Source organism: Bubalus bubalis, chromosome 4 (genome assembly GCF_019923935.1).
Source record: "Bubalus bubalis isolate 160015118507 breed Murrah chromosome 4, NDDB_SH_1, whole genome shotgun sequence".
NCBI classification, from domain to species: domain Eukaryota; kingdom Metazoa; phylum Chordata; class Mammalia; order Artiodactyla; family Bovidae; genus Bubalus; species Bubalus bubalis.
Genome location: NC_059160.1, coordinates 90,480,735 through 90,494,914, shown reverse-complemented (window position 1 = coordinate 90,494,914; position 14,180 = coordinate 90,480,735). Strand labels below are relative to the sequence as shown.

General features: G+C 49.1%; 1 protein-coding gene across 1 annotated transcript; it reads right to left on the bottom strand.

Annotated features, from left to right (window-relative positions):
- Positions 1 to 1,341: 1,341 nt before the first annotated feature.
- On the bottom strand, positions 1,342 to 13,784 carry SMARCD1 (SWI/SNF related, matrix associated, actin dependent regulator of chromatin, subfamily d, member 1). Its single transcript, XM_025284117.2, has 13 exons — positions 13,412 to 13,784; positions 12,559 to 12,746; positions 12,246 to 12,288; positions 12,028 to 12,150; positions 11,456 to 11,578; positions 10,283 to 10,399; positions 8,665 to 8,766; positions 8,207 to 8,368; positions 8,030 to 8,127; positions 6,512 to 6,647; positions 4,374 to 4,496; positions 3,169 to 3,270; positions 1,342 to 3,040 (listed from the first exon to the last, which is right to left on the bottom strand). Exons 1-13 carry the CDS (start codon positions 13,586 to 13,588, stop codon positions 2,987 to 2,989), a joined length of 1,548 nt encoding a protein of 515 aa, XP_025139902.1. The 5' UTR covers positions 13,589 to 13,784; the 3' UTR covers positions 1,342 to 2,986.
- Positions 13,785 to 14,180: the final 396 nt, after the last annotated feature.

Below are 14,180 nucleotides of genomic sequence, written 5' to 3'. Positions count from 1 at the left end.
CAGCTGGGAGCTCCGATTACGGGTGATGAAGAGAAAGAATGCTTCTGTCCCTGGCACATAGGAGGAGAACCCCAAAGAATGGATGTTTATGCATAAAATAACCTCCTGTTTTTGCCTAACTGCTTCCATCTCTCATTTTGTCCCTACCATCATTTTTAGTAGTATGGAGACAAAGAATTTGTTCATTTATATAGGAATGAAGTGTGCAGAGATTCAGAATTGGCTTGTCACAGGAACTTATCTGTTACACAAGAGTTCTTTTCCCAAGAGCAAACTGTAGATTATTTGCTTGAAATTAATAATGGTTCATCAGCCATTCATTACACATGTAATTAGCCTGGGTGAAAACAGATGCCATTTCAATGTCCTTGACATCAATTTTTTCCACTTCAAGTTATCACCCACACACACTTCTCTCTGCTTTTCCTACTCATGTCTGATAAACCCCCACATTCCAGACTGGCAACAGTGGTTGTATCCTTGCTGGGTTTGACTGCACATAGGCAATACTTGAGTATTCACATCCACAGAGGCAAAGGTTAACTTTTTAGTTACAGTTTTGAAATGTGGTTGCCTTCGTCCTGAATCCTAAATTCCCTTCTTGGTTAGAACCAAGCTAGATAATGGCACAGGGGAGGAAAGGAAAGAGCCACCCGGTGGGAAGCAAGCCTATTATAATGGCAACAGAGGCAGAATTTCCTGCTTCTGCTACTGGGAACCAATCCTGAGGAGAGTGTTAGTTCTACCAGTGAGGGGTTGGCCATCTACAGTACAAGGATGATAGGAGAGCACGTCCACGCCAGTCTTAAGAACCAAAATCTTACTCAGGGTTGAGAAAGTGGACCCTTAGAGTGACAGGCACAGAGAACACAAACATCTCCAGCCCTGATACAGCAGATGGGAGCCCTGAGCACTCGAGAGGCTGAGGATCATCGAGTGTAAGGGATCACAGGTGCCCAAGGATAGTGCATTTGAGCCAGCGGGTGCCCTGGGGAGCGCAGAAGGGCAAGGAAGAGGATGGCAGTGCCACTGTCTTGTCAGAACGTTCCTTAACAGGAACTGAGGGCAGGACTCAGATGCAGTGATGAAGCCTGCTAATCTCAGCCAGCATCTGCCCTGCTTGGACCACTGGGGCTGACAGAACAAGCTCGAAGGTAAAACTTTGAGACCCATAGGGTAGAAACCTTATTTTCCACCACATCCCCAGTGCCTGGAACCACAGATGGCGCACAGCAGGTGCTCAATAAACACTTGTCAAATGAACAAACACCATGAGCATGGCTAATGGCACTGGGAACACTCAGGGAAGAGCTCTCCATCAGTACGGAGGGGGACCCACTCTTCAGAAGATTCTTTTATTAAAACTGGGTGACATCGATAAGGGCAGTACAAAAAAAATTTTGGTCCATGAAAAAAACATAATAATTCAGTTAATAAAAACAGTTATCTTCAACAGGGACACTGTAGGAGTGCTGAGCTTCCTTCTCATGGTTCCAGCCCCAGGGACAGAGGTTGTCCAGTGTCACTGTGGGGAGAACCTTTCAGGGAGGGGGGGATTAATGAGTGGAAGAAGATGAGGAGCGAGTCCTGCTGTCCCCAGCGTAGAACAGGCAGGGACACAGGGCTGGGGGATGTGCTCGCAGGAGCCTGAGGAGGGGGTGGGGAAGCAGGGGCTTTGTCAGTTCTGCAGGTTTACAGCCCATGCCGAACGGAATTCCCCCTCTGTGCCCAGCTGTCTCCCACCCTGCTGTGTTGAGTCTGCGAGCCTGGGATATGCTAACTTGGGGGGTGATACAACCTGGAAGAATTTGAGGCTCTCCTGGAAAGATGCAAAACCATCTCAGTTCCAAGGGGCCAAGATCACACAAGGTCCTGCTGCTACCTGAGGGGTCTGAAGCCTTGAGGGCGGGGGCTGGGGAGTCACAATCCCGTGAAGCAGGGAGAGGGGAGAGTCACAGACCCGAGTCAGAGCTCTCTCCAGCCCTAGGCGCTTTCACTCCTCAGTGCCCTAGCAGTCACCAGTGGGTGTCAACTGGGCAGACAAGGGACAGGAAGACAGGGGTGGCCCAGGGCTTTTACCCGTTTGATTGCAGGCCTGTTTCTCCAAGAAGGGATGGGAGAGGCAGGGCGGAGTGAATGAATGAATCACACCTCCACACTACAGCAGAAAGGAACAGCCTCCGCTGGCAATGACAGCACCCTAGGTGAGGTCCCCGGGGCTCTGACAGGGAAAGGCAAGATTCCCCCATCCGAATGCCCTCAGTTGGGACAGACAGGAGGGAATCCTCAACAGCAGCTACAGGGAGTGTGCTGGGAGGGAGCAATACTACGAGAACAAACTCTAATACTGATGTGGACCCCCTGTAAGGGAGGAGAGAAGCACTGAGAGAACAGGCCCCTCTGGAGGGCTGCAGGCTGACCTGGGGCTCAGTGGAGCCCGAGAGCCAGGGTTCCTTTAGTGCTAGAGGGCAACAAGTGAAGGGAGAGTTTGCTCCAAACCTGTGGAGGGAAGGAAGGAAATTGGATTCTGTTATCAGGAGAGCCAAGATCAACTAGCTTATAGAGTGCCCCCAGGCCTGAGTCGTGGAGAAGGGGCTACAGCTCCCAACTCCTGGGTCTCTGAAGGGCAGGATCAGTGTAGCTGGTCCCCTTGAAGACCACTTGGCCTTAGGCCCAATCCATTCAATGCACTGATTACCACTACAGGTTCTCTCTCTAATACTATCTAGAGGTCCTATGCAGACCAGGGGAGGGGAGAGGCACATGGGAACTTTGTGGGGCAAAGGGAAGCTGGGGATAGGAAGGGATGGGGTGGGAGAAGAGGAGAGCCGGTGTCACGTGAGACCCTCTTCATTCTGGTGTTGTCTTAGAACCGACAGCATCCCCTGGAAAGCCCCAAGCAAGACCAAGGCAGGTGCCATGAGGCAGGCAGCACAGGGCCCAATAAAGAAATCGTTGCAGCCAAATCAGGGCTGTGGGAGAAGCCCTATGTATTTCGGATCCCCAGAGCTTGCTCTAATTCTTGTCGTCTCTGCTGCACCTAAGGAGAAAATAGTGCAGGGAGTGGAGGATGAGACAAACCACAAGTTGTTCTTGACGCCACTGACCCCCACCAGGTGCAGACCCCTTGCCTTTTGTCAGTCTCTCCTCTGCACCCTAGGTGCCTACCTTGGAGTAGAAATATCGACACACGGCCTCCTGGGCCCAAGGCTGGAAGTAGAACTCTGCTCGGCGCTCCTCCTCTGAGTTACCCACCACATCAGTCATGACCTGAGAGAGAATGGGAAGCAGGAGAGAGAACAGGCTTGTTTCCTTCCTTGTCATCTGTTACGGACTGAATAGTGTTCCCTAAAAGATACTGAAATCCTAACTCCCTGGTATCTGTGAATGTGACCTTCTTTGGAAATAGGGTCTCTGCAGATGATCAAGTTAAGATAAGGTCGTTAGGGTGGGCCTAATCCAATGATGGGTATCTTTATAAAAAGGGGAAACTCAGACACAGAGAGACACGTAAAGAGGAAAGACAACGTGAACACACATGGAGAACACCATCTGCAAACCAAGGAACACCTGAGTGACTAAAAGCCAGGAATGAGGCCTGGAACAGACTCTCCCTCCCCACCCTTGGGAGGAGCCAAACCCTGCTGACACTGACTTCAGGCTCTAGCCTCCAGAACTGTGAGACCATCCATTTCCCTTGTTTAAGCCACGGGGCTGTGGTACTTTACTACGGCAGCCATAGCAAACCACTAAAACAGCACCCCAAGCCACCCATGCTGTGGACAAGTCCCTGCCTTGTTCAGGGATCCTTCCTGGCACCCCCGGCCCCTGCTCCTCTGGTCAGGCTGACTGCAGTCAGCACAGGACAGGCGAGAACTGAGGGCACGCCTCACATACTGTGCTCATTCCTACCTTCCTGCTGAGCTTGCGGTGCTCCTCGCTCTGGGAGCTCCTCTCAGAGAGCACCCCTCTCTCAAATCCCAACTTCTCCAGAAAGCCTTTCCAAGCTATCCTAGTCTCACCAGTCTCCCTTCTCCTTTGTTTTATCTTATTGGTACCGGTGAAATTCTGATAATGTCGTACATGATTTACTACTTTTAAAATCCCATTAGCTTGGTTTCTCTAACAGAATGGATGCTACTTTGAAAGCAGAGGCCGAGTTTTGCACTCTGCACCCCCTACAACGTGCACAGTGACAGCACACAGTACAGATGAGATAAACACCTGACGGTTTCATTCCCACTTCCCTACTGGGACACGCTGAAGAAAGCCTGGCCCCTCGCCTCCCTGGCTCTCCACCACATGCCACAGACACAGAGCAAACGCGTGCCTCTCGGGCCCAAGTCTCTCTGGACCTGTCCCCGGTTCTCTACCTTGAGGTCCCGACACTGCGACTGAAGCCAGTCATTGATGAAACCCTGAGGGTCTCTGGCAAAGCTCAGCATGAACTCCCGCTGGGTCTTCAGCTGATTGATAGTCTCTATTGTCTCATGGATCTGAAAGGAAGAAAGAAAGGAAGTTCATAACATTTCCACGTTGGGGAAAAGCAAAGTAAGCGGCAGGCAGTGTATGACTTCTCCTGTGCCTCTCCCAGCCAAGGAACAGAATGCAGCCCAAGAATGGCACTGCTGCCCAGGGCCCCACCTGCTCTGGCGCTTGGCGCCGTCTGTCCACCGCCCGTGAGTGAAGTTTTCCTTCCAGTCTGCACCATGTCCACTGTGGATGACACTACATGGGAAATTTTAAATCCACAGCACAAATGGGCCTGGAAACTCTCAGGCAGAAAAGGAGTGGTACACAGGGCTGTCTCTGTAGCTGTGGTCCGTGGGTTTTGTTCGCTGATACTCCATGCTCTTCCTGGCAATTTCATCTACTTGTATGTCTTCCAGCACCACTGACAGGGTAACGAGTCCCCAGGCTGCAGATCACAGTCCATTTTCTAAGCTCCTACTAATGCATCTGCTTGACACCTCAAGGGACCTTAAACTCCCCAAAACAAAATCACTACCTTTTCCCAAGACTTGCTTCTCCCGCTCCCAATCTGAAGGAGTACAACTGCACACTCCAGCTGACAACCTGGAGGTCTTCATAACAACTCTTCTCCCTCACACCTCACCCCACCTCTCCATCAAGTGTCCAGATCCCTACAGTTCCACCTCAACACCTTCCAAACCTAGCTACTCACGTCCGTCCTCACGATCAGTGCTGTAAAGTTAGGCCCGTACCATACGTCATGCGCATTATTGCACCATCCCCCACCTAGGCTTCCTTCCCCCAGATCCAACCCCCTTACAGTTCACCTCCCACTGTCCTGCCAGTGAGCGTTCAAAATAAAACAGCACCAGGCCCTCCCATTTTCAGGACAAAGTATAAACCAGTTTACCCTGCCTCAAAGTGGTTTCAGGACTAGGTTCCTGCTTCCCTCTCGTTTCTTCTCCCTGGCACCCCGAGCTTTATCTAACACAGTGAAGAGCTTGTATTTCTTCAATATGCCAGGTTCTCTGCTCACCTTTGGGCCTGCATATACCCTGCTCCCTCTTTCTGGGCTCCCTCTGCCCCCCACGCCCTTAAGTACCATCATCCTTTCTCCCCTTTTGTTGACTCCCATCAGTTCAGTTCAGTCGCTCAGTCGTGTCCAACTCTTTGCGACCCCATGGACTGAAACAAGCCAGGCCTCCCTGTCCATCACCAACTCCTAGAGCTTGCTCAAACTCAGGTCCATTGACTCAGTGATGCCATCCAGCCATCTCATCCTCTGTTGGCCCCTTCTCCTCCTGCCTTCAATCTTTCCCAGCATCAGGGTCTTTTCCAATGAGTCAGTTCTTCGCATCAGGTGGCCAAAGTATTGGGAGTTTCAGCTTCAGCATCAGTCCTTCCAATGAATATTCAGGACTAATTTCCTTTAGGATGGACTGGTTTGATGTCCATGCAGTCCAAGGGACTCTCAAGAGTCTTCTCCAACACCACAGTTCAAAAGCATCAATTCTCTGCTGCTCAGCTTTCTTTATAGTCCAACTCCCATGTTGACTCCCATGTCCTTTAAGATTAGGTTGGGGCATCACATCTTCCAAGAAAGCCTTCCTGTTTTCCTTTGTGTTCCCAGAGCCTTTCTGGCTTTACTTGCATGGACTATGTCTAATAATGTTCATGGTAATAACAATAGAAGCAGCAGCTGCCATTTGCTTTTTTTGTTTGTTTGTTTGTTTTGCCATTTGCTTTTATGTGCCAGATACAAGGTCATGTCTTCACATACATTGTCTCATTTAATCCTCATAACAACTTTAGAAAAATAGGTATTATGGTTTCACAGATCAGAAACTGAGGCTCAAAGCTATTAAGAGGTATAGTTAAGAATCAGAACTTATGTGTATCTGGCTCCAACCAGCACCAAACAGAGTGCCCAGCATATACTGAGTATCAATATATTTTGAACTAATATCAAAAATAAAAGAAGCCAAGAAGCTGTGATAGAGGGCTGGTGACACCCAACTATCCAGGCCATGATCCCTACCTTGTTGTCTAGAGTAGCAATCTCCTGCTGGCTGGCAGTAGACAGCAGAAAAGAATTCATCTGGGTCTTCAAGGTATCATCCACTTCCACATCAATGTCATAACAAGCTGTCTTTTTCTGATCATTCGGGTCAACACTGAGGAGGAAACCAAGGGGGCCTGGTAAAGGACTTGTTCCCTAAGACCTAATTACACAAGTCTTAGACTGAAGGGCAAGGGGCTGACTGCAAAAGGGTACCAGAGACCTTGTTGGTGTGACAGAAACGCTCTATACTCTCTCTGTGGTGGTGGCTATAGGACGTGCACATTTGTCAAAAATCATCAGACTTTAAATGGGTGCAATATATTGCATATAAGCCTCAGTAATAATGGTAAAAAGTCAAATGGTACAAAAGACAGACAATGAAAAGTAAGTTTCTCCTTCCCCACAAAGAAACCCCTGCTACAGTATCTTCACTTATTAAACTGACTCTGAAAATACATTCAAGTAAATATACACCACACAAAATAAAACGTGGCCTAAATTTAATCACATGAATATAGGACAAACTAGCTTCTACTGACCCAGCGTATGGGTTGTAGGAATTACTATCAGCTGAGTGATGATGATTCAGGGTCTAGTGAAAGGAAGGCTTTACTGGAGTTAATACGGAGTAAGGGAAAGAAGGCAAAGACTATGTAGAGCCAAAAGACATGGTGCTTTGAGGAGAAAGTGCCTTCTTTCACTCTGTTATCTGCCTAGACATGCCTTGTTCACCATCTTCTGAACAGAAAAGCAGACAGAGGTAAAGGAGCTGGAGTCTCAGAATGGAATGTCCTACCAGAAAAGACAGGAGTTCATCAGTGATGAGCTGATAAATTCTAATAACTGATTCTCCAAAAGAGAAAAAGAACAAAAAGAAAAAGCCTGACTTGGAGCATTTGCTAATTTCTGTGTTTTAAATATTCTCAACATGGTTGATTTCAAGATGCCAACATTATATCACTGATCGAGGAACTGGAAAAGGATGTGCAGTAACATCTCATTAGATAGTATTTCCACCACACAGGCACAACAGACAGAAGTAACTTCGAAAACACACACACCAGTATGTGTATGTCAGTTGCTCAGTCGTGTCTGACTCTTTGAGACTCCATGGACTGTAACTGGCCCGGCTCCTCTGTCCATGGAAATCTCCAGGCAAGAATACTAGAGTGGGTTGCCATTCTCTTCTCCAGGTGATTTTCCTGACTCCGGGATTGAACCTGGGTCTCCTGCACTGCAGGCAGATTCTTTACCATCTGAACCACCAGGGAAGCCCAAACACCAGTAAACCAACATAATAACTCAGAGATGACGACTTTCTGAGTACATTTACACTTATTTTTTATATATTGTATTTAATCGCAAGTTTATATAATCCTAAATACCGACCGTGTTTAATAACCTGCTTATAATTTTCCTAAATTCTGAGAACTGACTTGTGCAGGTGGTACAAGCCAGCTCCAGCACACCACTGCCTTGCATACACATGCTTACCTGATGACATGATTAATGATAATGGGCTCAGGTGGCATAAGCAAGGCATGGAGCCGTTGGGGAATCTCTGAAAACTTCATACGTTGAGACTCAAAGATCTATGGGAAAGAGGAGAAGCAGCTAAGAGTACAACTAGTGCTGCAGTGGACTTGAGAAAAGAATGGAAACTTTTCTTACCTGCTGGAGGTACTTGTCACAAATGACAAACTCCCGCTCATGTGGGTCCTGGAGCTTGTGTGTCTTAATATATTGCCACAGTGCTTGAATGATCACCGGACGGGTCTGGGTGTGGATGCCCAGGAGCCGAGCCAGACGAGGGTCTAATTTAAACTGAGGAGGCTAGAGAGAACGAGGGTATAGAGGTGAAGCTAGTGAGCTGAGTCTATGTGCTGTTATGGGGCATTTGGTGTGGCCATACATTCATGCCGTTCAACAGGCATTCATGTTGTGCTTTCTCTGGAGCAGAAAAACAGAAGAGGAACTCAGAAATGACTAAGACCCTATCCCTTAAAGACATTTAGGGAGCTAACAGTCTGATGGCAAATTACCTGCAACTAGACTTAAACTGCCTTGAAATGTCAGACTGCTGATGGGATGGGGCTGAAAGCTGGGCCTCCTCAGGGCAGCACAGATACCTGGTAGTCCAGCATCAGCAGGACAGTGCACCGCACATTCACGTCTCCCGGCCGCTTCACCTGGAAGCCGTCCGTCTCCTGGGTAGTGGCGGTCCTGTGCCACTACAGAGAGGAAGATGTCAGGGGGTGCTCTCCCAGAGGAAGAGCTGGGGTGGGAGGGAAGAGCTTCTGTAATGACTGAATTTTCAACTTTGATTAATGAGGCTACTGGAGAAGAGCAACAGCATGAGACATTTTAAAACACCGCATATGACTTTGGGATTCCTGTCTATAAGTAGACGGACATTTTAATTCTGATTGCTCAGGGTCACATTTAAATTAGCCTGTATTTTCAGTGATAATTTTATCCACAAAATGGATAATATACACATGTACAGTAAAATAACGTAGCTATCATTTACTGAGTACTTACTATGTGCCAGAGTATTCTAGGACATGTACTTGGATTATCACATTGAATCCCACAACATCCACATGAAAAAGGCACAATTAAACCTATTTTACAGATGAGAAAACTAATGCTTACAAGAATGAAGCAAGCTGCCCAAGGTCAACAGCCAATAAGTGGTGGAGCTGTTATCTGAGCTCTGGTGTGTTGGAGTCCACAGTCCACATTCTCAAGCACTATGCTCTACCGCTATAAAGTTAAATATATTTACAAATTTCTATTGATTCTATGACTTATTTCCCTTATTAGATGGTAAAGACCTTCCCATGTTTCTTAGTGGTTGAGGTTAAGGGGCTGCGGCTACACCGGCAAAGAAAGGAGCAGGTTAAGTTCACTTGGAGTGCTAGGCTATCTCATTCTGGTTTTGACTGTATCACAAAGAACACTGTTGCTAGCATGGTCTTTAGAACACTATGTAATCAGGCATTATAATAAAGAATTTTTGATGATTTGGAATGTGAATCTAAACAAAGCAGGAACCAAAAGCAAGCAGCAGATCTGTAAAAGTAGCCTTGCTGCTACTGCTGCTAAGTCGCTTCAGTCGTGTCCGACTCCGTGCGACCCCATAGACAGCAGCCCACCAAGCTCCCCTGTCCCTAGGATTCTCCAGGCAAGAACACTGGAGTGGGTTCCCATTTCCTTCTCTAATGCATGAAAGTGAAAAGTGAAAGTGAAGTCGCTCAGTCGTGTCCGACTCTTAGCAACCCCATGGACTGCAGCCTACCAGGCTCCTCCGTCCACGGGATTTTCCAGGCAAGAGTACTGGAGTGGGGTGCCACTGCCTTCTCCGAAAAGTAGCCTTGGTAAGGACTAAATCCTATTAATGAACCCCCTTAAACAAAGCACTTGTTACCAGGAAAAAAGATGAATGGCGTGTGGATAGCTACATCTCACCATTCCTGGCATGTATAAAAAGCCTCCATTAAACTTTCTCTTGAGAGTGGGGGCAGCAATCAAGATAATTAAATTTAAAAGGCGGGACAAGTCAGACTATAAGAACTCTTGGGTCCAAACAGTACCAAAACCAAACAGCTAGTGCCACCTGGAGGCCAATGTGCAAACTGCACTGGAGGTACCCACCCCCACTCCCTCCCTAGACATTAAAGTTAAGCTCCCAAGTCCATCATCCTCTACTGATAAAGTCAAAGTCTAGAGAACAGAACTACTCACTTCTACCAGATGGTTGTCTGGTCCATACAGGTCTTTGTCCAGTTCGATCACCAAGGATTTAAAAAAAGAAGAAAACTTCCTCTTTTGTTTGGTGGCATCATATTTGGACAAGGCAGACTGGAGAAGAGAGATGAGACGTCGTGTTAGAAAAAGCCAGAAGAAATTCCCCAAGACAGTCCCGTAAACAAGGAACACACAAAACAATGGGAATAAAACTCAAAAATGTCTTCTGAGTGTATCTTAGGAGATGGCAAGGTAGGTGTCTATTAAACAAGTTGCAGTAGCAACAGAACCCTGAAGCAGCAGCCTATAACGTGTTAGGTTCACTGCCTTGCCCACCTCTTTTTCCCAAGGGAAATGATGCAAGTTAAGCCAAACCTTTACACATAATAAAGCGAGTCTGAACACAGAAAATTCTGACTCTAGAGGAGAAATGAATCACAGGTAATAAGCAGCCAGAACAAAAACAGCTTTATTTGGATGACATGACACCACTGGCAGATGGACTGGACCTATATAGAGAAAACGGAGGCTCCGACATTGACCGCTGGTTCTTCTGAAAAATGCTTTCATATTGGCTTGCCTGTGAACAGCTAAAAATAGAGAGCCAGAGAGTGTAAGGGAATGGCAGGGGAGCTTCTCCAAGGAGCTTCTGGGGTGGGAAGTTTGGGGGCTATCACCTGACAGCTGATGTTCCCCATGAAACAACAAAGAGCTTGTCAGAGAAATCAATCCCACATAAACTGCAAGCTGTTTCCGACAGGAGCTGGGAAGACAGAGAGGGCACAGCAGAAATCAAGGACCTCAAGGACTCAGGGAAGAAAGCATGACCCAAATGTTAAGTGCAAATTCACTTGGTTTAAAAGAAAAAAAATAACTGAAAAATCTGCAGATACTGCCAAATCCAATGGCTAGCAGCATCAGGAGAGAGGTAAACAACAAATCAAATCCCAGGACAATAAGGTTCTCGATGTGATACCACAGAAAGGGCCAAGCTGTGGGAGCCAGACACAAAGAACCATTGTCTGTTAGTGCAGAGAACACAGTGACCCTCTCCCTGCTGTTCCCAACAAGAGCTGTAAGCACCAGTCAGGCTTCCTGCCAACCAGACAATACTGCTTGTTCCCAGAAGCTCCCACCCTAGACGCCGACCACAGTGGACCTTGAACTCACATCCTCCAGGAGCCGTCCTTCCACCCGAAGTTCCCAGGAAGCCACCGTCCCTTCCCCATCCTCGGCATCTGACTTAGCCGGATTGAAAGTGTTAGAAATGAAAATTCGCAGCTTCCGTTTTTGCTGAGGAAGGCAGAAACAGGATTGACAGGGGGGCTTCAGTGGTTTGATTGAAGACAAGGGTCTCCCCAAACCCGACAATGACTCCTAACAGACTGGCTTACTGTCTACCCAGTCCCTGGGGTGGTTGGATGGAGATTCCAATGAGGAGGAGCACAGGCCACTGGCCTGAGTGCAAATGCATTCACTGGGATGCCAGGTTCCCAAGGTGGCAGAGCAGTTACGGCAAAAACACCAACAGGGTATATTTCTGGTGCAAGAAATATCAAAAGCCCCTCCCCCTTTGCTGTTCTGTTCTTATGCTTCTAATGTAACTCTCAGTTCGTAGGTGGAAGAGATGTAATTTAAATGCCAAGGAAAGCTGTGCTTTGCCTTTGATTTCTCATCCTAAGCCTGCTGAAGGTTCCCGAGTCCTCTCCTTTGGCTCTCTGCCTAGTACTCTCCTGTGTTACCTTGATGGGACGTTTCAAGGCCTCCTGGATATCTAGCCGCTTCCTCATGATAGTCTGGTCCAGTTTCCTTTCAAAAGCCAAGAGATCCATATAGGCCTGGGATTCTGGTACCAGTTCACGAATCTTAGGGAACAGAAAGATATCATTGGGATCTAAGGCTGACCATCTCTACTCTTCAACTCACCACACCCTCAAGAAGGTCTATAGCCTGGACTCACCCTTTGAGGTAGAATTTTGTCAGCCATCTTCTTTTTTTTTGCACTGTTTGAAATAAATACTGTTATCAGGTTGGGATGGAACTAGCCAGAACATGAAGACAGGCTGTCAGCACCTCCATTTATAGTAAAGTGAAGGAACTGCAAAGCTTGTCTCAAATCAAAGACACCCCCGCCCCTAACAAACACGAAGCGATTATTTCAAGAATGAGCACCGTCTGCTGACACAGCACTGCCACTTCTCTGCTCAGGTACCCCAGCACCTGCATCTGCACAGGCCTCCTCCCTCCCTCCCTCCACCCTGGGATCATCTTACTTGTGGTTCCGATTTTGGACCGCCTGCTGCTGGACCTGCTGGATCTGCTGAGGCGCAGGTCTCTTGCGGGACTGGTCCATCCCTGACTGGGCCAGGCCAGGTCGGACTGAAGGGTTCCCCCCATAGCCAGGGGGTCCCATGGAAGGTCCCTGAGGTGTCATTCGGCTGCCTGGTAGCATACCTGGTCTCTACAGAGGGGAGAGGACCTAGAGATGTCATGGCTTCCCCTGCAAATCCCACCAAGAAAGGGAAAGTGGGGGAGGCCTGAGTTCTTTGAATGAAACAAGGCAGTGGGGTGAGGTGGAGCACAATGGTGAGGTGGGAGGAGAGCCCTCTACCTCTCTGACATCCAAGTAATTGGAACTTCCACTCTCCAGCCCTGACTCCACGGGAGAATATAGCCCCAAAGCAAAGACAGCAAGACTATACTCAAATTCTCCCCCGTCTATTTTGTGTCTGGCACACTGGACATCTCTTCTAGTGCCATATTTACTCAGAGTACTGTCAGGCACTATCTCCTCAGAAGCTGACCTCAATTTGCCAGCTACACCTTGTGTTCCTGGGCACTGGAGCTGCCTAGGCCATTTGCACTCAAGGTCTCACAGGCCCACGTTTGGCCTCACTTCGTCCACCCTGGTTTTACATCCTGACTCCCCAAGAAAACAATGCCTCTAGGAGCAGGTGGGGATGCTAACAGCCTCCCTTCCCTTCCCCGCAGCGTCTCCCCCGACCCCAACTCGGCGCCCGAATCCCTCCCAGGCGCGTCCCTCCTCCTCCTCCCCCCTCCTGTCACTCCCAGGCCCCCGCTCGGCCCCGCCCCCGGCCCGCGCGCCCCTCCTCCTGCCCCACTCACCGGATAGGCCGCTCCAGGCATCGGGGAGCGGTAGAGCCCTTGACCCGGCGCCGGGCCCATTCGCACCGGAGGCCCCGGTGTCCCGCCCGGGCCCAGGGCAGCCGCCGCACCCGCCCCTCCTGCGGCTCCGGCGCCGCCGCTCGGAGCCACAGACTGGAAACCCGCCCGGGCCGCCATCTTTCCCGGAGCCGCTGCTGCAGCTGCACAAAGAACCGGAACCGGAACTCCCCCCGCCCCCCCCCCGCGCGCCCCCCGCGCGCCCTCCTGTCCGCCCGGCCGGCCCGCCGGCACGGGAGGCTCAGGGCAGCGAGACTGTGGGCTAGAGGGGGGCGACTAGGGGAAAAGGCGTGTGACCACTCCCTCCAGCCTTCACGATCCGGGAGGGAAAACCATCGAGAAGAGCTCTGGGATAGAGAGGCCGTGCGAAAGGGCGCCCCCAGGCCGACGGAGGGAGACAAGGACCTGGAAAGGGGGACCACTGCACCATCCCTACGCGAGGGTGATGGAGTAAAGGCTTTATCTTGGCGCAGTGCGTTTAACTTTCCAAACGCAGTGCGTTTTTCCTTTCTCTTCCGGCTCTAAGCCCAGCACACTGAAGAGAACGCACTGTTTATTCCATGTTACAAACAGGCGAGGTGAACTCAATAAATAACTTGGTGAAGTCAACCAAGTTAGCAGTAAAGTCGAAACCTAGGATCCAGATCTTCCGGTTCATAGTCCGGGGCTCATTCCATAAAGTGCCTCAATAACTACAGGAACTTCAACCCAG